Source organism: Pristis pectinata, chromosome X (genome assembly GCF_009764475.1).
Source record: "Pristis pectinata isolate sPriPec2 chromosome X, sPriPec2.1.pri, whole genome shotgun sequence".
Taxonomy (NCBI): Eukaryota; Metazoa; Chordata; class Chondrichthyes; order Rhinopristiformes; family Pristidae; genus Pristis; species Pristis pectinata.
Window position 1 is genome coordinate 9,705,137 of NC_067450.1, and position 22,926 is coordinate 9,728,062.

The following is a 22,926-nucleotide window of genomic DNA, read 5'->3' on the forward strand; positions in this document are numbered from 1 at the left end:
AGTTAAAGAATAAAAGTCCACATCTGACACTGATATTCATCTGTATTACACTGTCCATAATGTTTTATTTAACAAGTTTTAAAATGACATCTGCAATTATTGATAGAAAATCCAATAAATTTACTATAGGATATTTTTTTTAATATAGTGGACTGTCAAACAATAAATTCTTTAAAAATAGATTTTGATATCAATTAAATTAGTAAAACCAATTGTTTGAACAGAGATGGAGGTTTCGATGATCTTGCAGAATATCTCTTCAATAAATATTATTCCCAAAAGGTTCCACAGAGCTAGTTGACCTGACTGTAACCCCTTGAACTTCTGAAAGACAAAATATTCAATTTCAGAACCGCCTATCATCTTACAATGTCCTGCACAAGCAAACGAAAAATCACCCAAACCCAGATTGGAAGGACACCAGGTAATAACCTAGTGTACCCAGTCCCAGAGTGTGGAAGGACAGTGTGATACCACAGTGTACCACATCCCTTAATGTGCCTGCATTGCAGACTCAGAAATCTGCTCCAGTGTACATTATGACAGTAGCTCCATTTTTCCTACAAGCCATATTGTGTTGTGTGAGAACCATTACAAAAACTGTATAATGAGGTTAATTTTCTGCAAGGTTTGTGCTCTGGGCTTCTACCCACTCAGAATTGGATTGAGACTGAACAAACTGTATTAGTTCTGGAATACCTACTAGAATTTGTAGAATGCCTATGAGATGGCTTCTTAGAGCAGCTTGTGGTCGAGCCCACTAGGGAAAAGGCAATTCTGGATTTGGTGTTGTGCAATGAACCAGATTTGATCAGGGAGCTCAAGGTAAAGGAACCCTTGGGAGGCAGTGATCATAATATGACAGAATTCACCCTGCAGTTTGAGATGGAGAAGCTAAAATCCGATGTATCAGTATTACAGTTGAGTAAAGGTAACTACAGAAGCATGAGAGAGGAGCTGGCCAAAGTTGATTGGAAGGGGACCCTGGCAGGGATGACGGTAGAGCAGCAATGGCAGCAGTTTCTGGGAGTAATTCGGAAGACGCAGGGTCAGTTCTTCCCAAAGAAGCAGCAGCATTCTAAAGGGAGGATGAAGCAACTGTGGCTGACGAGGGAAGTCAAAGACAGCATAAAAGCAAAAGAGGGCATACAATATTGCAAAAATTAGCAGGAAGCTAGAGGATTGGGAAGCTTTTAAAACCAAGAGAAGGCAACTAAAAAAGCAATAAGGGGAGAAAAGATGAAATATGAAGGTGAGCTCGCCAATAATATAAAAGAGGATACCAAAGGTTTTTTCAGATATACAAAGAGTAAAAGAGGTAAGAGTGGACATCGGACTGCTGGTAAATGACGCTGGAGAGATAGTAATGGGGAACAAAGAAATGGCGGATGAACTGAATGAGTATTTTGCATCAGTCTTCACTGTGGAAGACACCAGCAACATGCCTGAAATTCGTGAGTCAGGGGGCAGAAGTGAGTGTAGTCGCTATTACTAAGGAGAAGGTGCTTGGGAAGCTGAAAGATCTGAAGGTGGATAAGTCACCTGGACCGGATGGACTACACCCCAGGGTTCTGAAAGAGGTAGCTGAAGAAATTGTGGAGGCATTAGTAGTGATCTTTCAAGAATCACTCGGGTCAGGAATGGTTCCGGAGGGCTGGAAAATCGCAAATGTATCTCCACTCCTTAAAGAGGGAGGCAAAAGACAGGAAATTATAGGCCAGTTAGCCTGACTTCAGTGGTTGGTAAGATGTTAGAGTCCATTATGAAGGATGAGGTTTCGGGGTACTTGGAAGCACGTGATAAAATCAGTTGAAGTCAGCATGGTTTCCAGAATAAGGGGAGATCTTGCCTGACAAATCTGTTGGAATTCTTTGAGGAAGTAACAGGCAGGATAGACAAAGGAGAGCCAATGGATGTTGTTTATTTGGATTTCCAGAAGGCCTTTGACAAGGTGCCACACATGAGGCTGCTAAACAAGATAGGAGCCCATGGTGTTACAGGAAAGGTACTAGCATGGATAGAAGATTGGCTGACTGGCAGAAGGCAAAGAGTGGGAATAAAGGGGTAGCTGAAGAGATTGTGGAGGCATTAGTAGTGATCTTTCAAGAATCAAAGGTTACGGGGAGAAGGCAGGAGAGTGGGGTTGAGAGGGAAAAATAAATCATCCGTGATCGAATGGCAAGCACACTAGACGAGCCAAATGGCCTATTCGGCTCCTATGTCTTATGGTCTAACCCATTTCACGTTCTTATAGCTGGCAGACACAAGTCCCTTTCCTTGAGTATCAACTATCTTCTAACTCAGAGCCAGTGGTGAGGTCGGCAGGCGTTAAATATTGCTGACGGGATTTTGTGTTCAATGTGATCAGTACGGATGAAATGGTGCGAGATATTGGATTTCCACAATTAACATCATGGCAACATTGGATACAAGTTACTGTCATCCATTGGGGTTCTGCTAGGCTGGAAGTGAATTAAATTCTGAAGGTGCATCCTCTGGAAGTGCAATTGATTGGTTGTATTGGCAGGTACCGTAATCTTCAAAAAAATGTTCTTCGTCATTAGTCCTTGCTGCACTGCTGTGGTTGTCAGGAGCAGGAGCCAGATTATAGCCCATCCCTTGGAGCAGAAAACCTGCCAACATCAGCCAATTTTTATGAAGTTCTGTCACAGGATCTGCACATCACTGGCAAGACCAACATTTATCACCCATCCTTAATTAGCCTTGAACTTTGTGGCTTGCTCAGTGTTTAAAGAGCCAACTACGTTGGTTTGGGTCTGGAGTCACATATAGCCAGAACAAGAGACTTCCTGCCCTAAAGTGAACCATGAGGATTATTTGCTTCCAGATTGCTTTCATCGCTACCTTACCAATGCTACCTTTTTCATTCCAAACTGGGGGATTTTGAACTCAAGTAATTAAATAAATCTAGAATTAAGCCAGTATCAATAATGGAGGAAATGAAACCAACAGATAGTCTTAAAAATCAATCAGTTCCCTATAGTGTATGCAATATGGCATATATTGTGATGCATGTGCACATGCACAGTGTAGTTAGAGAGTTTTAGCTAATCATGGAGTCATAGGGTTATATAGCACGGAAACAGGCCCTTCGGCCCAACTGATCCATGCCGACCAAGATTCCCATCTAAGCCAGTCCCATTTGCCTGCATTTGGCCCATATGTCTCTAAACCTTTCCTATCCATGTACCTGTCCGAGTGTCTTTTAGATGTTGTTAATGTACCTGCCTCACCCACTTCCTCTGGCAGCTCGTTCCATATACTGACCACCCTCTGGGTGAAAAAGTTGCCCCTCAGGTCCCTTTTAAATCTCTCCCCTCTCACCTTAAACCTATGCCCTCTAGTTCTTGATTCCCCAACCCCAGGAAAAAGACTCTGCGCATTCACCCTATCGATGCCCCTTTTGATTTTATACACCTCTATAAGGTATCTCTCTATCTATTCACATTTCTCAATATTACCAGTAGTATCTTGAGCAAGAAGTGTGTGTCTATATACAAATATTACATCCAATAATGGTTTCCAGGGAAGAAAGTCTGCCATTTTTACCCAACCTGGGTTCATGTGACTCCAGTCCCACACAATGAGGTTGACTCTTAGCCGCCCTCTGAAATGGCCCAGTAAGCCACTCATTGAGAAGTAATTTGGGATGGACAGGTGCTGGTTTTGCTAGTGTAGGGCAAGTCTTGTGAATGAATAAAAATGGATGCTTTCTCAACCGCACTTTTTCCGCACACCTTTCATCTCCAGAAATGTTTGCAGTGATTTGTTGGAATTTGGGCTGATAATGAAGCAAGGAAAGGAACACAGAGACCTCTGAACATCAAGTACAACAAGTCCATCTCTCTGATGAAATCCAAGGATTAAGAAAGTAGAGGAATGACAGGGAAGCAAATTGGAGACAAATCAGATACAAGAAGATTAAAGAGAGGTAAGAAAAGGAAAGACAAAGAACGAAGTTAGAAAAGCTTTTAAAGTTTGGAAAATTTCAAATCTCTAAGAATTGCCTAAATGCAGAAAGAAGAGTGAACAGTTTAAATTGTTCCATTTCTGGATTTGAGAGAATGATTGGCATTGCACAATTAGCAGCTTGTTAAAGCGGTACCAATTGAGTTAGGTATAAACCCTAACTTTCTGTGGTGAGTTTACTGGATAATTAAGGTGCAAATCTTGCAAATTCTACTGATTTACAGCGCACACTATCTCTTAAACCCCAAATTTTTCTGGCCCAATTTGATCAATAATGTGTGTTAGCGTGCTGCTACTTTCAATCTAGATATCTCCCACCATAATAACACTGATCGTTGGAAATTTACCATCATGGTCAATTTCAAGCAAATAAATTGCCAAAGCCAAACCTGGTTTCATCTTGCTGTGAGCCATCTTCAGTTCTGAGTTCTCAATATTCTTCTTTTTCAGTGTACCGCTGTCCCACAGTTTGCTGTGTACCGAGTCAGAGACCGATGTGCTGAAATCTCTTGATTCCTCCACTGAAAAAGTGACGCACTCCATGTTCTTAGTATCCTGTTCCTGCTCTTGCACTGATTTTTGGAGAGTTAGATTGGGATTGCCTATATTATCAGTCTTCTGCTATGCAAGGACAAAGTTAGTATTATTAACAACATTGCACCAATGGGAAACTTAAGCCTGTCACATATCAGTGAAATCACAAGTTTAATTGTGGGGAATTCTGGCACAGAAACCAGCAGGCACTGCACACATGTCTGGACATTGATATTAACAGGTAGAAACTGGTGCGGGACACTTCCCCTCCCAAATTCCACACGTGTTCCCACGAGGAAAAGCCCCGAGAGCTAGGAGCTGCAGGTTGAGGCAGCCTTTTCCATATGTAGAATCAGTCTGTCTGAGATTTGAATGCTGCCCTTAAGTGAATCAGAAGGATTGTGTTAAACTAGCGCCAGCTTGAATGTAATCCCTGACTTACAGCTGGCCTCGGAAGAAGTTTCTATCAGACAGAATGGTCAGTGTAACCCTCCAGGAACCCATGACAGATTGGATGTTTCTTTTGCTGTACATTTAAGCCAATGTCACACAAGCATAGTGTCACTCTGTCTGGCTGTTCTCTCACTTGAATCTATTTCCTTCTCTCATCTTACAATTCTCTTTCTCATTTTCTGTCTTCTGTTGCTATCTCAGGAGATACAAAGTGAATAGTAGGGCCCTGAGGAGTGTCATAGAACAGTGAGACCTTAGGGTATAAGTACATACTTCCCTGTAAGTGGTGAGACAGTTAGAGTGGTGAACAAGATTTATGGCATGCTCGCCTTCATCAGCCAAGGCATTTGGGTATAGGAGTTGGGACGTTATGTTACAGTTATCATTGGTTAGGCTGCACTTAGAGTATTGAGTGCAGTTCTGGTCGCCACACTACAGGAAGGATGTGATTAAGCTAAAGAGGGTGCAGAAAAGATTCACAGGAAGGTTGCCGGGACTGGAGGAGAGATTGGACAGGCTGGGACTGTCTTCGCTGGAGCAGAGGAGGCTGAGGGGTGACCTTATAGAGGTTTATAAAATTCTTAGGAGCAAAGATGGGGTAGGTAGTCACAGCTTTTTGCCATGGTAGGAGGAAAGATTTAAAGGAGACCTGAGGAGCAAATTTTTCCACACAGAGGGTAGTGGGTATACGGAACAAGCTGCCAGAGGAAGTGGAGGAGGCGGGTACAATTACAACATTTAAAAGACATTTGGACAGCTACGTGGACAGGAAAGGTTTAGAGGGATATGTCCAATCACAGGCAAATGGGATTAGTTTAGATGGGCATCTTATTCAGCATGGACCAGTTTGGCTGAAGGGCCTTTCTCCATGCTGTATAACTCTATGAGACCAAAAAAGTACACAGTACTCCATGTGTGATCTCACCAATTTGTAGCAAGACTCCCAGCTTTTACACTACAAGTTCTTTGCAGCAAAGGTCAGCATTCCATATTCCTTCCTAATTACTTGTACCTGCATGCTAATTACCTGTGCTTCATGTACAAAGTCACTGGAGTCTCTCTACAGATAAACAATATTCTGCTTTTTCAACTTCCTACCAAAGTGGATAACCTCGCATTTCCCCTCATTGCACTCCATCTGCCAAGTTTTTACCCACTTGTGTAACCTCTCTATATCCTTCTACAGATGCTGTGTCCTCCTTGTAACTTAATTCCCACCTATTTGGTGTTAAGTCTACCAGATCACGCCAGCAAGTAAAGAACATTTTTGTGCATCTTCAGGATTGCTTTTTGCAGTAATGTATCCCATAACTAACAAGGGGGCAGGGCCATGTTAGATTCGGTCACGAGCCAGTGTAGTGGTGTATGAACACTTATGTAATACTGATCATAATATGATCAAATTCAATGCCATGTTTGAAGGGGTGAAATGGGATACAGCTAGGATTCTAGATTTAGGATGGGCCGACTTTAAGGCAAGGAGAAATGGTAAACTGGTGGGTAAAACGGGTAAAATAACAAAAGAGCAGAAACACAATCTGCAGAATCAGAAAAGATTAATGTGAGAGAGAGGCCATTCATCCCACTGGGTCTTTGCCAGCGCTAAATCCATAAATGAGATCAAAACCATGTGGCCAAATTTGCTGACACAATAATAGGTGGCATTGCAAGGAGTGTAGGTGATAACATTAAAATATAAAAGGGGCAACACAGTAGTGTAGCGGTTAGCATAACGTTATTACAGCGCCAGCGACCCGGGTTCAATTCTGGCCGTTGCCTGTAAGGAGTTTGTATGTTCTCCCAGTGTCTGTGTGGGTTTCCTCCCACATTCCAAAGATGTACAGGTAAGGAGTTGTGGGCATGCTATGTTGGCACCATAAGCGGGGTGACACTTCCGCAGCACATTCTCAGTAATGCAAAAAGACGCATTTCACTGTGTGCTTCGATGTACATGTGACTAATACATAAATATCTTATATTTAAATAGATTAGGTCTGAGTGAAACTGTGGGAAATCTATTTCAAAGCAGTGAAGTTTAGAAACATGTCCACATAGAACAGTACAGCACAGGAATACCATGTCTGCACCAAACACAATAGCGAATTAAACTAAATCTCTTCTGCCTGCACATGATCCATACCCCTCCATTCCCTGCCTGTAAACCCCACCATCGTATCTGCTTCAACACCTCCCCTGGCAGCCCATTCCAGGCACCCACCATCCTCTGTAAAAAAAAAACTTGCATCACAAATCTCCTTTAAACTTTCCCTCCTCACACCTTAAACCTATGCCCTCCAGTATTTAACATTTCCACCCTGGGAAAAAGACTATCTATCCTGTTTATGTCTCTCATAATTTTATATACCTCTATCAGGTCACCTCTGAGCCTCCAACGCCGCAGAGAAAACAATCCAAATTCTCCAATCCAGGCAACATCCTGGTGAACCTTTTCTGCATCCTCTCCAAAGCCTCCACACCCTTCCTGTAATGGGGCGACCAGAACTGCACACAATACTCCAAATGTGGTCTAACCAAAGTTTTATACATGTGCTACATGACTTCCCTACTTTTATACTCAATGCCTCGACCGATGAAGACAAGCATGCCTTACGCCTTCTTCACCACTCTATCCATTTGCGTTGCCACTTTCAGGGAGCTGTGGACTTTCACCCCAAGGTTCCTCTGTACATCAATGCTCCTAAGATCCTGCCATTTACTCTTATGTTTGACCTCTCAAAGTGCAACACCTCACACTTGTCTTTAAAAAGCTCCATCTGCCATCTCTGCACCCACATTTCCAACTGGTCTAAATTCTGCAGTACCATTTGACAACTTTCCTCACTATCCACAACTCTGCCAGTTTTTGTGTCGTCTGCAAGCTTACCAATCAACCCACCCACATTTTCGTTCAAATCATTTGTATGTCACAAACAACAGAAGTCCCAGCACTGATCCCTGTGGAACACCACTGGTCACAGACCTATTAGTCAGAATAACACCCCTCCACCACTACCCTCTGTCTATGGCCAAGCCGATTTTGAATCCAATCTACCAATTCACCATGTTGGTGAACACCTAATATCTATATCCATGGAAGCAGAGCAATATTCCAAATGTTACTGTGGGAGTTATTTTCCTAAGGAAGTGAAGACCTTCAGGATTGTAATCCATCTCAGTCAGTGACCGATTGGTTGCGTGCTTAACATTGAAATCAGTGGGAAAGACAATCATGCACATATACAGGGAACCAGGGTTAAGAGCAGGTAGCTACTACTTGCAACTTCAGAGCAAGTTTCACTCTCATTACTTGAACCCTGATGACAATGAACCTTGGAGTTTCATGCAGCAAGTAAAAATAAGTTACCTTTGACAAGAATCCAAGAGCTAAAAAGCAAAAGAAAGCAAATATTAAGTTTTGCTCACTACTTTTAAGAAGGTTCACATGTAACAAATCACGGAGCAGAAATAACAAAGTCATTCCATCCTCCTCCTCCTTCCCCTCTCCCACTCCTCCTCCCCAACCTCCCACACCCATCCACCTCCCACTCCCACACTCCCCACCACCCACTCTCCCAGCCAACCTCTCACTCCCATCCACCCACCCCTCCCATTCTCCCACTCACACCCCCAACCCTCACACCACCTACTGCTCCTGCCTCCCATTACCCCGCTCCTTTCCCATCACATCTACTACGCTCCCCCTTCCACAGCTCCCTTACTCTCCAGCTTTCTATTGCTCCCTAATTCCATTCTCAAGGGTCCAACCCTCAAAACATTAATCCTATCACTTCCTCCCACTGCTCTCTCTAGCCTTCGCTCTTCCAACTCTCACAGCAGGCCCTCCAACTGCCCCCCAGAACATATCCTGTCCACTCCTTCACACCTCCAACCCACTACTCTTCCACCAGCCCCGCTACTCCACATCCCACTCCTGCTGGCCCATCTCACCCACACTTCCCCCTCCCAAAGCTCACTACTCTCTCCTCCCCTTCTCAATCCTTCACACACCTCCACACTCAGATACACAGGTTCTCTCTGCTGGAATATATTGACCTCCAGACCCTGGTCCTTGTTTTCATACACCTCGGCGATCTTCCTCCATCCCTCTGACCACAGGGACCTAACCTTTACTGTTCTGCATTTTATTGGCATTGCAGATCTCCCGTTTTCTGTGATTCTCTCTCACAATAAAGTCTCGTGATCACCTCTATCCTTAGGTGCAGTTCTGCTTAAAGATACTGCCCCTAAACCCTAGTCCAATCCCTTCTAATCTTGCTAACTCATTCCCTATTAAATAGCTTAGAGGTGTTTCCATTATATGGACAGTATATAGTTCTGCACCCCAGTTGTAGTATCCGTTGTAGATTCATAGTTACCCAAGTCAAAATATTTTGAAATGTTTTTCCACAAGAGGAATATGCAGAGTAAAACTAGTAAAGCCACAATGACTGATAATATCACAATGGCTTGATTAGACTCCGAGTTTGTTGTACTTGGAGTGCATCTGTGGAAACAAAATGCAATTTGAGAAATATTAATTTATTATTTTAAGAATTTCGTCAAAGTACAGTCGCTACAAGTATTAGTGTCTAATGGATTGAAATGAAATAGTAATGAACTGCTCAAGGTACCTGTTTCATTTCTTTTTCGGTTATCTTAACAAGTTAATTAAACATTAGATGGGATTGTTGCTGTACACAAATAGCTCAGTGCCATCCACAAACCTGCAGAACCTTGTAATGTGTCTAGTCGTGAGACATTTTTCTTTTATTTAAACAATGGACACAGTAATTTCACACAGATGCATGATTGCATTGGTCACAAAGGTCTGTTCAAGGGCATTTTATGGTGAATTTTGTTCCACCTTCTGTAAATTGAACTCCAAAACTCTGCTCCCCATTTCTTAACGCACACCCAATCCTGTTTCCCCATTCACTACATACTCTCTGACCTACACTGATCCCTGATTAAAAATTCTCATCCTTGGGTGGCACAGTGGCGCAGCGGGTAGAACTGCTTCCTCACAGCTCCAGGGACCCAGGTTCAATCCCGACCCCCAGCGCTGTCTGTGTGGAGTTTGCACGTTCTCCCTGTGGCCGTGTCGGTTTCCCTCGGATGCTCCGGTTTCCTCCCACCTCCCAAAGGCATGCAGGTCGGTGGGTTAATTGACCACTGTAAATTGCCCCTAGTGTGTAGGTGAGGGGTGGAATCTGGGGGGAAATAATGGGAATGTGGGGAGAATAAAATGGGATCAGCATGGGATTAGTGTAAAAGGGTGTCATAGAGGCACACAATATAGAAACAGGCCCTTCAGCCCATCAACTCTGCGCTGACCATCAACAGCCCAAATGATGGTCGGTGCAGACTCAGTGGGCCAAGGGACCCGTTTCTGTGCTGTGTGACCCTATGGCTCTAAGAAGTCACTTGTGGAAGTGGTGTTCATTCCTCCCAGTAGTAACCTTGGGTCAGAACAGAGCATGAAGGAAGAAATAATGGGAACTTGTCAGAAGGGTACAATGATATCCATGGGGGGTTTTAACCTACATATAGACTGGAAAAATCATGTGAGCAAAGGTAGTGTAGATGAGGAGTTCATTTGTTTTCAAGCTCGTCCCACCGCGCACATGGGTGGGGTCTGTGTACTGGCACTTTAACAACAGGCCGCTGGAGTACAAGTGATTCCAGAATTGTTTCCGTCAGGTCTGGGGCAACTGGAGGAGGAAGAAGGAAGGCTTCCCCTCCTTAAGATAGTGGTGTGATTAGGGCAAGGCTCGTGTACGTATATATATATCTCCTGTCAGGAGAGGCAAAGGGATGGGAGTCTGAGATTGAATGGTTTGAGAGGGAAGTGCTCAACTTGGGGTCTAGTCTAGGTCAAACCATCAAGGACCCTGTCCTGTGGCAGCTGTACAAAGAGAACAAGGATATGCTGAGGGATATGCTGAAGAGGTCCTGAGGCACATACGTGAGGTCAGAGGTCCAGATCGTACACAATTTGGACTGCGCCTCACCCTTCTTCTACCCACTGGAAAAATGGCAGGGGGTCTGTAAGCAGGAAGGCCTGCCGAAGTTCGGCACAGAGGGCGCTGATTGTTGGGACGTTGATGGAGCTGACCGGTGCCCTCCACCAGCTCCGAGGAGCAAGCTCCCAGGGCTGGATGGAATAATATGGAGCTTGTCAGGGCTTTCTGGGATGTCCTGTGAGCGACTACACACAGGTCCTGGGGGAGTGACTGGTGACCGGGGAGATGCCTCTCTCATGGCACAGGGCAGTCATCGTCCTGCTGCCTAAGAGGGACGATCTCTGCCTCTAGCCAAACTAGTGCCCGGTCTCCCTCCTCAGCACGGGTTAGAAGATCTTTGCCCAAGCCATTGCCAGCCATCTTGGCTCTGTGCTGGCACATGTGATCCACCCTGACCAGTTCTACATGGTCCCAGGCTGGTCCATCCAGAACAACACCCATCTGGTCCAGGACATGGTCCAACTTTCCCAGAGGGCAGGTCTGGCCATCGCCTTTCTCAGAGTCAGACATTCATGGGCTGGGTGAAAGGCTGTGTCTGTTCACAATGATTGAGCCCAATGTATCTCACATGTCCTGTGCCCTCACCACAGTATCACTACACTGGGACTGCCTCACAAGCAGCAACATCCCAAACTCTAGCTTAATGCAGTGTCGGAGGGCTTCTTCATTATTGGTACAATTACCATCACTCAGATTGAACAGAACTAACAACAGATCATCCTCTATTGCTGGCAACTGTTCTCAAACTGACCACCAATATCTGGTACAACAATGTATCAAGGTTACTCCATATGGTACAACGGTTCTTAAAGGTAACAATTATGCAATACAATATTAAAATGTGGTGCATTGTAAGTGACCTCAACTCACTTTGTCCCTTTTTCAGACGGTTCTTCAGATAAACAGCTGCCATTTGCACATGGACCGCACTCTGTGTCTCTCCTGTAAGCTCCTGAGAAATATAAAGTTTAAGCATTGAATAGGGGCAAAAATAATAAACAGGCTTGGTGTCAGGATTCCTGTTTGAGAATCACTGAGAAGCACTGCGAAGATCCCAATCAATGCAACCCTGCCCCAAATCCACACATGCAATTTCCAATGAGACCCATTGCTCCTGATCAGAACCTTGACTAATTCCACAATGCCCTCAGAATCTGGTGCATCAGATTCTATTTCTGAGTTCGGTCCACAGATAAAAAGAACCACAGATGATGGAAATCTGAAATAAAAACAGGGAATGCTGGAAACACTCAACAGGTCAGGTAGAATCTGTGGAGAGAGACACACACACAGAGTTAATGTTTCAGGACACCGATGCACCATCAGAACCTAAAGTATGTTTTTCCACAGATGCTGCCTGACCAGCGGCGTATTTCCAGCATTTTCTGTTTTTACTTCATGACAAGTGTCAGCTGTGACTCAGTGACATTTCAGCCTCAGAGTCAGAACAACGTGGGTTCAAGTCCCACTCTGCAGAGGTGGGCGTAAAGGCAGGGTTACCACCAAGGGAGCCTGGTGTTATCGGAGGTGGCAGCTTTCAAAAGAAACATTAAACCAAGGTTCCACCTCCCTTCTCAGGTGGACACCTTCGCAACAATTCAAAGAATACCAGAGGAATTATCCTCAGTGTTCCAGCCAATATTTATCCCTCAACCATCACTAACATAGATTAGCCAATCATTATCATATTGCTATTTTTGGGATCTTGCTGTGTACATATCAGATACATTGCTGCTACATCACACAAGTGCCAACACATCAGAAGCACTGTATCGGCTGGAAAACATTTTGAAACACTGATGTTCTTGAAGGCACTAGAGAAATGCACATATTATTTCTTTAACACGGGGCTAAGTCACCACAAGGAGTGTTGTATCTGCCGGAGCTGTGATCAAAATGGTTCCCAGCCCTGTCTTCTGTTTTTAAGATATCTTTATTAGTCACATGTACATTGAAATACACAGCGAAATACAGGAAGTCCCCGGGTTGTGAACGCCCGTACTTATGAACTGACCTCCGTAAAGCCTATTATTTTAAAAAAATCAAGTTAAACACAATGGTTCGTACTAACGAACGGGCGGACTACCTTGCGCGACGCTCAAAACACTGCGCGTTTTAAGCCGTTCGTCAGCCCTCGGAATCATGGCTTCAAAGCATGTGAGTGATAGTGATGCATCGAAGAAAAGGAAAAATGTAGTTACATTTATTATTATTACTGCATTATTATACTTATGATGTTTTAGGTAAAATATATACTACATACTAAGACAAACATTTGACTAAATGACGCTAGATGTGAATTGTACGTAACTGTTCTGAGTTACATACAAATTCGATTTACGAACAGACTCAAAACCAGAACTCGTTCGTAATCCGGGGACTTCCTGTACATCTTTTGCGTAGAGTGTTCTGGGGGCAGCCTGCAAGTGTTGCCACACTTCCGGCGCCAACATAGTACACCCACAACTTCCTAACCCGTACGTCTTTGGAATGTGGGAGGTAACCGGAGCACCCGGCGGAAACCCACGCAGACACGGGGAGAACGTACAAACTCCTTACAGACAGCTGCAGGAATTGAACCCGGGTCGCTGACGCTGTGATAGTGTTACACTAACCACTACACTACCGTTACACTTCGAGACTATATCTTTACATTCAAGGCCGGGGGCTGAGATTTTTATGAATGGAAACCATAGGGAACCTTGACACATCTGTGCCAGTGGGGGCCACTCTCGCTCCCAAATTAGAAAGTTGTGGATTCAAGCCCCATTCCAGAGACATGAGCAAAACCATGTGGGCTGACACTCCGCAGCAGTACAAAGGGAATATCACACTGTTGAAAACCTGTCTTTCAAATGAGATATTAAACTGAGGCCCCACCTGTGAACACAAAAGACCACCGTGGAATTATTTACTAGAAGAGTAGTGTAGATCTCTCCAACGTACAGGCCAACATTTATCCCTCAATTAACATTCTGAGCAGGTAATCTGGTCATGAGCACATGGCAGGCCAAATTACCTCTCTTCTTTCCAAAATTACAACAGTGCTAAACTTTGTGTTAAACACAAGAAATTCTGCAGATGCTGGAATCTGGAGTAATACACAAAAAGTGCTGGAGGAACTCAGCAGGTCAGGCAGCATCCGTGGAGGGAAATAAACAGTCAACGTTTCGGACCAAGACCCTTCACCAGAACTGGGAAGGAAGAGGGCAAAAGCCAAAATAAGGGGGAGGGGGGAGGAGCACACGCAGGCAGCGGATGGGTGAGTTCAGGTGATAGGTGAGTCCAGGTGAGGGGGGAAGGTAGGTGGGTGGGGAAGGGGGAGAAGGTGTAATAAGCTGAGAGGTGATAGGTAGGAGAGGCAAAGGGCTGAAGAAGGAATCCATTAGGAGGGGACAGTAGACCATGGAATAAAGGATGGGGGAGGGGAGGAGAGGAGATGGGCAGGTCATCAAGGTGGAGGAAGGGAGCCACAGGAATAAGGGAAGACAAAGAAGTTGGGGGGGGGGGGTTATCACAAGTTGGAGAAATCAATGTTGAGGCCATCAGGTTGGAGAAATCAATGTTGAGGCCATCAGGTTGGAGACTCCCAAGGTGGATATGAGTTGTTGTTCCTCCAACCTGCACCTGGCCTCAACGTGGCAGTAGAGGAGGCCATGGATAGACATGTCAGTGTGGGAGTGGGATGTGGAATTGAAGTGGGTGGCCACCGGGAGGTCCTGCCTGTTGTGGCAGACGGAGCAAAGGTCCTCGATGAAGCAGTCACCCAATCTGTGTCGGGCCTCACCGATGTACAGGAGGCCGCACCGGATGCAATAAATGACACCCTCAGACTCACAGGTGAAGCGCTGCCTCACCTGGAAGGATTGTCTGGGACCCTGAATGGTGGTGAGGGAGGAGGTGTAGGGACGGATGTAGCACTTGGTGCGGTTGCAGGGATAAGTGCCAGGGGTGTTAATAGTGGGGAGGTGCTAAACTTCAAACTATTTTATTGGCTGCAAAGTGCATTAAGTTATGCAACCAATTGCATTTTTTTGGAATGTGGCTATTGATGGCAAGACCAGCATTTATTGCCCATCCCTAACTGCCCCTTGAGAAGGTGGGGGTGAGCCGCCTCCTTGAACCGCTGCAGTCCTTCTGGTGAAGGTGCTCCCACAGTGCTGTTGGGAGGGAGTTCTGGGATTTAGACCCAGTGACAATGAAGGTCCAATGATATATATTTCCAAGTCAGGGCGGTGTGTGACTTGGAGGGGAACCTGCAGGTGGTGGCGTTGGGAGAGGTCACAGGTTTGGGAGGAGCTGTCGGAGTAGCCCAAGCGAGTAACCGCAGTGCATTCTGTAGACGGTGCACACTGCAGCCACTGTGTGCCGGTGGTGGAGGGAGGGAGTGTTTAGGGTAATGGATGGGATGCCAATCAAGCGGGCTGCTTTGTCCCAGATGGTGTTGAACTTTAAGAGTTGTTGGAAGTGGACTCATCCAGGGAAATGGAGAGTGCTCCATCATAGTTGTGCCTCGTAGATGGTGGAAAGGTTTTGCTCCTTTCCTACCCAGTAAACCATGTAGAGTGTGCACTACCCACAGCACTACACCAACGATGATGACATCAAACAGATCCATTTTGTAGGTGATATCACACATCGTGGGTAGGAAGTAGGAAAAAGGGCAGTGAATAATTTTGGGAACACAGAGTAGAGGTGAGAGTGGGAGGGAGGGCGAGGGGATGCCTTAGTGTGTTAGAGAGGGCATAGGGAAGTGCCTTAGTGCAGGGGAGCGGAGGGGCTGCCTCAGTGTGGGAGAGATCTCACAGATCTTTGTATTGAGAAAGATGTTTGGAAGAAGCAGTACTGTGAGAGCTCTTTTGCAGTTACTTTAACACCAAACCACGTGGATAAATTTCCAGAGGTTAATTCTGGGCAAAGATTAGGTCAGATTTCCTGCTGCATTCTCTGAAAGAATGCAGAGAATTGCTGGACTCAGATCTTAGGGATATTTTCAGGTCTGGTCACTGCAAGTCCAACACAGTGTAGATTACAGGCTGAGACCTCACCTTCCCTTATCACCTTCTGTCCCAGTGGGCAGCTCCTGTGTTTCAAACATTTCCTACAACCATCTGTGGTGATGTCGGTGCAGTGGAACCCTTCTGTGCAGTCGCATACTGTGTCCTGGGTAGAAGAACACGCCTTGGTTTCGTACGTTCCTGCATCAGACCAGAAAACAATGACTTCTGTTTATATCTTGCAGTCAGTTTTATTTTGTGAAATTGACGGTAACACCCTCAGGTGCGCTTGGTAGTTTTACGAACAGAACAACACCAGCAACTAAGCAGCCACCTTTTCTGCAGGGTCCAAGTGCTGTGGAGAAGACTGGAGACAAGGCCACCGCCTGTTGTTTTGAGGGCTGACCCCTTTGAAATGCAAATCCAGCTCCCTGCAAATCATTAGGATTGCAAATGCCATCTCTGGATGGAATTGTTCAGACAGTGGTTGGTGCAATCTTTCACCTATTGCACTGGAACTGGATCCAAACAGGTCCTGAGAAGCCAAGTCTGAAATAATGTGTGTGAGAACAGGGTTCCAATATAGCAGAGATTTAAGTGAGGTGCAGGCTGATAAACGTGTCTACCCTCCTGGCTGTACACACAGTATCATTCCACTCTGTTGCTCCAAGATTGCACCTCAGTATCTCATACACAGTGTGAAACAGCCAAGCTTCTTTAGCACTCCTAGCATAAACACCAATACTTTGCTCCTGCAATTTTATTGCACAAGTTTCATTTTCATTATATTTCACATAGTTGTACCCAGCATTTAATGTTGTTCCAAAGTACAGCCCCTGTACCACAGTCAGGTCAGTACACAGTTATGAGACAGATATTTTAATTGCTCACCTTCTTCACAAATGGTGCATTTAAAGCACTCCTCGTCCCCATTTAAATTGTCTTGATAGGTACCATTATCACAGGGGTGACAACTTGTTCCAGCATCCTGCGTGCAGTGCTCTTGAACATACAAACCTAACAGGAGTGACAGAGTTAACTATTAAAGCCGCACAAAAAGAACTCAAAGCCAGAGAAAACCCATTAGATCTGGGAAGCCAGAGGAATGAAAGTTAAGGCAGGAATGAGAGAGTATAGATTTCTCTAACTGTAAGAAATAAAAACACAAAATACTGGAAACACTCAGCAGGTCAGGTAGTACCTGCAAAGAGAGAAAGGGGGTTAACATTTCAGGTTGAAGACCTGATGAGGTTCTGATGAAGGGTCTTCAAACTGGAAAGTTAACCCTGTTTCTCTTTCCACAGATGCTGTCTGACCTGCTGAGTGTTTCCAGTATTTTGTGCTTTTATTTCAGGTTTCTGGCATCAGCAGTTTTTTTTCTTTAACTGTAAGAATCTTTATTTAGAAAAAGCTTATCTGGAGTTTTCCAGTTTGTTTGGCTACTGAACCTGGGCAGAAACCAAGAACCAATTGCATGGGGAAAGTGACTCGATCTGATATGGTAGAAAACACTTAGGAATAATGACCAACTGTCTTTCTGGGGCCAGGGTGGGTCTCTTTGGAGCCAAGGTACCGAGGTGGTAAAGATTTGTGATCAAGTCAAGCCCTGGGAATGCAATACCTGATCCAGGCTGAACTGGACTGCTCCAGGATCTGTTAATGACTAACCAGTCAGGTTGGCTCATCAAGAGCCACAGTTTGTCTCGAGTGGCTCCAGCAAACCCAGAGAGCCTCTTGTGTCTAGGGTGGAAAAGCTCTGCTTCCTCTCCACAGATGCTGCCTGATCTGCTAAGTATTCCCTGCATTTCCCAACAATCGGAGACCGCCTAAAGCCTTTGCTCTGCCAACCTGGTCCTAAAAGGGAACACAAATCAGTCCTCAGCAGGAAAGAACCATTCGAGCCTTGGGTGAGAACAGCAGCATGATCTCTAAGGTTTGATGTCGATGGGCTGTAACTGGAGAGCTCAAATTTAGAAGATTTTTTTTCTTTTATCGATGATGTCAGTTCACTAAATCCGGGCGCTTTTAACACTGTAACTTTCTTCTGAATAGGAGCTGTTTTCTAGTGCAGGAGCAATGGGAGGCCCACATACCACCACTGAGTTAGTAAGCCAAAACAGCCAATGCCCAACACCACCGCCTTAGGGCAAATAAAGGCAGTGAATGCACGTGGTCAATGTTGGCAACATCCCAAACACTGATGAAACAACCTTCCCCGATCGTGCTCACAGACCCAGAACTCCACCTTCAAAAGCCACCAAACATCACTCCTTTGGTATGAACAGCAACAGAATTCAGAGTTTTACCTGGCATACATTTTGGGCAACAGGTGTTCTTATATTCATACTCTTTGTCGCTGCATAAACTATTCAGGTACCTGAACAGCACACTCATGTTTATCTGCGGAGGAGAAGAGCGAACAATGAAGTTAGATTTAAATTCAGATATTTCAACTGTGCCGTTACCACAAGGGCCAAATACTGGACACTCACCTCTGGGTCACCAAGTTGTCTGCTCACTTTAAGAGTACTCTGTGAAACAATTGTTTCATATCCCACTGTTTAACCCTATTCTCCTCACCACCCCCCAATAATTATCGAAGGTATATGCATTGTATTGCATGCACCTATTTAAAGTGATGCTTCAGAAGAAGTCCAACGTAAATTTCTGCATACAACAATTAATATCCCACCCTTTAAATCTCCTCACTCGACAATCCCATTCTCCTTGCTCCTCACAACCTTAACAATAACAAAATGGAAGTGGGAGGAGACCATTCAGCCCCTCGAGCCTGGCTCCACCATCAGTAAGATTGGAGCCGATCGTTACTTCAGTGCCGTTTTCCCATCGGTTCCACATCGACTGATATTGCTCATTTCCAGAAGTATACTGATCTCGACTGTACCAAATGACTGGGGACCGACCCACAGCTCTCGGGAGCAGAGAATTCCAACTCTCTGCAACTGTCAATGCCTCTCACAATCTTGTATATTTCCATGGGATCACCTCCCATTCTTCTACACTCCCATGAATACACTGGTACCTCACTTAGCATTCAGGGTGTGTTCCCAGGAATGAGAGGGTTAATGGAATCAGCTCCGAAGGGGTCATTTACAGTACCGTAGATAGAGAGGTGCTGTGCCAGGAACCTGACATGAATCCCCGTCCACCCTGCTTCTGCCCGCTGCTGTGCTGGGAACCTGGTGCACTGCAGCAATGAGTCACCCTACAGCTTGGTGTGGAGAGATAGCCTGTGAGGGCTGGTGTTGGGTGGTCCAGTGCAGCTGCTCAGCACTGAGACTCAAGGTTCAGGGTGAGCGGGGCCATTGGTGGGGACTGGCAGCACCAGCTTCCACCACATCCAACAGGAGATGATGAGGGAGGCTGTAGGATCCGTGCGATCTGTCAACACATGGAACAGGTCCTGTCAGTCCCCAGCAATGGTCGCACTCACTGTGCCAACCAGGGTGTAGCCCCAAGCTGCACATCCCAGCGATGAGTGACTGCACCACTTGCCCCAACCCACCTAACACCAGCCCTTACACAGCCCCTCCACATCGAGACGTGGGCAATTCTTTGCTGCAGGTGCATCAGCAGAGGGCAGGCATTCACGCCAAGTTCCCAGTGTAACACTGTCCAAGCTGATGTCTCTTTTAAAAGACAGAAGGGTGCACTCCTAGTGTTCAGACTGGAGCACTCTGTGGAGTAGCATAAAGCAGGGTACTTGGGTATAGGCCCATCCAATTCAATCTCCTTGTTTGAGAAATAACCAGGAAATCAACACTGCACTGATTCCACAGTAGGTTTAATTACCTGTGCACAGTACTCCAGGTGTGGTCTCACAACACCCTGTACATTTGTTGCAAAAAACTCCTTACTTAAGTGCTTCAAACCCCTTGCAATAGCATTCCAACGTTAACTACCTGCTTCTCATGAACGAGCACACACTGATCCCTCTGCACACCACTTACTGCCTTCTTAGCACCTGCCATCTTCTTGCGCACTTGCTTTTTCTTTATGTTCCTTTTCAAGCACCTTGCATCCTCTTCACAACTTACTTTGCCTCCAGGCTCTGTATCGTCGGTAAACTCGGTTACAATTAGAATCTGACTTTGCACCCAAGTCATTCATATAAATTGGAATAGTTCAGGACCCAGTATTAATTTCCTGTGGCACTCTACTAGTAACACCCCACTTGTATCAGTCAGACAACCTGAAAAAAAACTGTTTTTCCCCATTTGCATCCATAGACTAAACCAGAAGATATGCTGCATCCATCAGTTCCACTTTATCCACCCTTCCTGCTACATCCTCAGAAACCTCTGCCTGTCAAACAATGAAAACCTCAATTATATCTGTCAAGCACAATTTTCCTTCATAGAACTGTGGTACTTGGTCTCATTATTTCATGATTTTCAAAGTGCTCTGCTGCCTGTAATCATGAATTCCAGTCTACAACTGATGTCGTCTACAGTTCCCTATTTTTGTCCATTCCTCCTTTCCTAAGTTTATCATCTACAAATCTTCATCTACAAATGTTGCATTGAGAACTTCTGGCATTGTGGAAGATCCATTAGTAACATTCAACAAAAATACCACATGAAAGGTTACTGTACAAGAGCTTATGGCGTTGTGGGTAATACATTAGCTCGGATAGAGAACAGGCTAACTAACCAAAAACAGTGTTGGGAGAAAGTGTCATTTTAAGGTTGGTAAACTGGTCTGCCACAGGGGTCAGTGCTGGGCCCTCAACTATTTACAATTGACATTAATCTACATTAGCTAGAGAAACTGAGTGTACTGCAGCCAAATTTGCTGATGATACAAAGGTAGGTGGGGATCAAGGTTTGAGGAGGACATGGTGTCTGCAGAGGGATATAGAGAGGTTACGCAAGTGGGCAAAAGCTTGGCAGATGAACTGTAATGAGGGGAAATGTGAGGTTAGGGTAAGAAGGTGGAAAAGTTTAACTGTAGAGAGATTACAGGATGCAGCCGTACAGAGAGATATGGGCAACTTAGTCCATGAAACACAGGAAATTACTGCAGGTACAACAAGTAGGTAGGTAGGCAGATGGAATAATGGTTTTTATTACAAAGTGTCTGGAGTACAAAAATAGATGCTCTGCTTTTTTTTGCTTTATCTTTTACTTTTGTTTTCCCCAGGACTTCCTCAGATATCCAGGACTGTACCCCGGTGTTATACAGCGACAGACCCCTCCCCACCGGTACCGTCCCCCGGTGTTACACAGCGACAGACCCCTCCCCACCGGTACCGTCCCCCGGTGTTACACAGCGACAGACCCCTCCCCACCGGTACCGTCCCCCGGTGTTACACAGCGACAGACCCCTCCCCACCGGTACCGTCCCCCGGTGTTACACAGCGACAGACCCCTCCCCACCGGTACCGTCCCCCGGTGTTACACAGCGACAGACCCCTCCCCACCGGTACCGTCCCCCGGTGTTACACAGTGACACCGGGGTACAATAACGGTGGGGACGGGTCTGTCGCTGTGTAACACCGGGGTACAGTATGTTAATTACACGATGTTGTATATTAATTAACTAACATTAAACTAACATTAATTGAAGATACTTTTGAAGAACTGGTTGCAGCCAGTTTCTGGGGAACTCCCCGCTCTCCTTGTTTCCCTTCTCGCTCCCCCAACCCCAGGGTTTTACATTTTATTTTGTAAATACGAACCATCTTGATACTCTAATATAACGGGTCAACATTAAGGATCTCCTCATGACCAGCAGCTAAAACGGGTCTATAAATTGCTGAACAATCTGCAACATTACGAGTCCATTTGCCGTGTAAAATTCCACACTGATCAGTACTGCTACTCGGCCGTTCTCTTTTTGTCACTTTGCTTCGCCCTGGGGACACGTTCTCGCCACTTTAAACACTTCCGCAGAATCTTCAGGCTGGCTCATGAGTAAATGCGCAGCGCAGTAACACGGTGATTGCTGTTCGAATTAACTACGTCTACCCCCCAGCCGGAAAAATTCCACTTTTCACTCTTCGGATTTGTGAACATCTCACTCTTCGAAATAACTGGAAGCCGGAGTTCACTGTTAACAAAAAGCTGTTGAAGCAATTAAATCTAAACACAAACTTCTATATTCGTAGACTCCAAAAACAATCGAGAAAGCTAAATAAAAACAATACAAACCACCAGGAAGACGGTCCGAAAGAAACGTACTCCCATTGTGAACATCTCCGATTAAAAAAAGCAACAAGGCGTGTTATCTGACAACGCCCTAAGATAACCGCTCCCTGCACAAGGGGACGATTCCTTTCCTCTCACAGATGCTGCTCAACCTAGAGTCCCTCCAGCAGACTGTCGGTTGCTTACCACTATCCACGCACTAACCATTCGTATCCGCAAAGCGGAACCCATTTTTTGTCAGATCTCTGTTCCTTGCTGCACTTTAAGTTCAAGTATGTGCTTTACCCGGAGTGTTTTTTTTTTCAGATTACAGACTATGTGCTTCTTAGAGATTTTTTAAAAAAATCAGACAGAACTGAATGATGCAGTACAATTAATGCGAATGTATTTGTGTCTACAACAATCTTCTTAGCAGTCCCTTGGGATCGAAGATGACTTGCTTCCACCCTCGTTTAGTGGGTTCTGAGGTGATTGGGCTGATATCAGGGTTCTGATGTGAGAACTACACTCTTCCACAGATGGGGCAGGTAGTAGCTGATGGGGTAGGTGGGTGCGTAGTGTATGTGGTGGTACACTCTTCCTGCCTTTTGCTCTGGACCTCTGTGTACACCTGATGCATGTACTCGCCCTTCCCGATCCCATCCCGAATGCTCCTTCTCCACTTTAAGCGGTCTTGGGCCAGAGGTTCCCAGGAGGCAGTGGGGATGTTGCATTTCTTCCAGGAGGCTTTCAGTACATCCTTGAATCTTTTCCTTTGTC

The 22,926-nt window shown here is 45.3% G+C and overlaps 1 protein-coding gene across 3 annotated transcripts; it reads right to left on the bottom strand.

The window, feature by feature from the left end:
• Positions 1-180: 180 nt before the first annotated feature.
• On the bottom strand, positions 181-22,372 carry LOC127567014 (tumor necrosis factor receptor superfamily member 14-like). 3 transcript variants are annotated; one of them, XM_052009627.1, is made up of 9 exons: positions 22,171-22,372; positions 18,304-18,397; positions 16,889-17,014; positions 16,049-16,198; positions 11,871-11,952; positions 9,354-9,481; positions 8,342-8,361; positions 4,380-4,611; positions 181-324 (listed from the first exon to the last, which is right to left on the bottom strand). In XM_052009627.1, exons 1-9 carry the CDS (start codon positions 22,213-22,215, stop codon positions 260-262), a joined length of 942 nt encoding a protein of 313 aa, XP_051865587.1. In that variant the 5' UTR covers positions 22,216-22,372; the 3' UTR covers positions 181-259. The 3 variants fall into 3 exon arrangements, with proteins under 3 accessions (XP_051865587.1, XP_051865588.1, XP_051865590.1); XM_052009628.1 differs by having other exon boundaries at positions 4,380-4,608; positions 22,171-22,368; XM_052009630.1 differs by lacking the exon at positions 22,171-22,372 and adding an exon at positions 21,699-22,047.
• Positions 22,373-22,926: the final 554 nt, after the last annotated feature.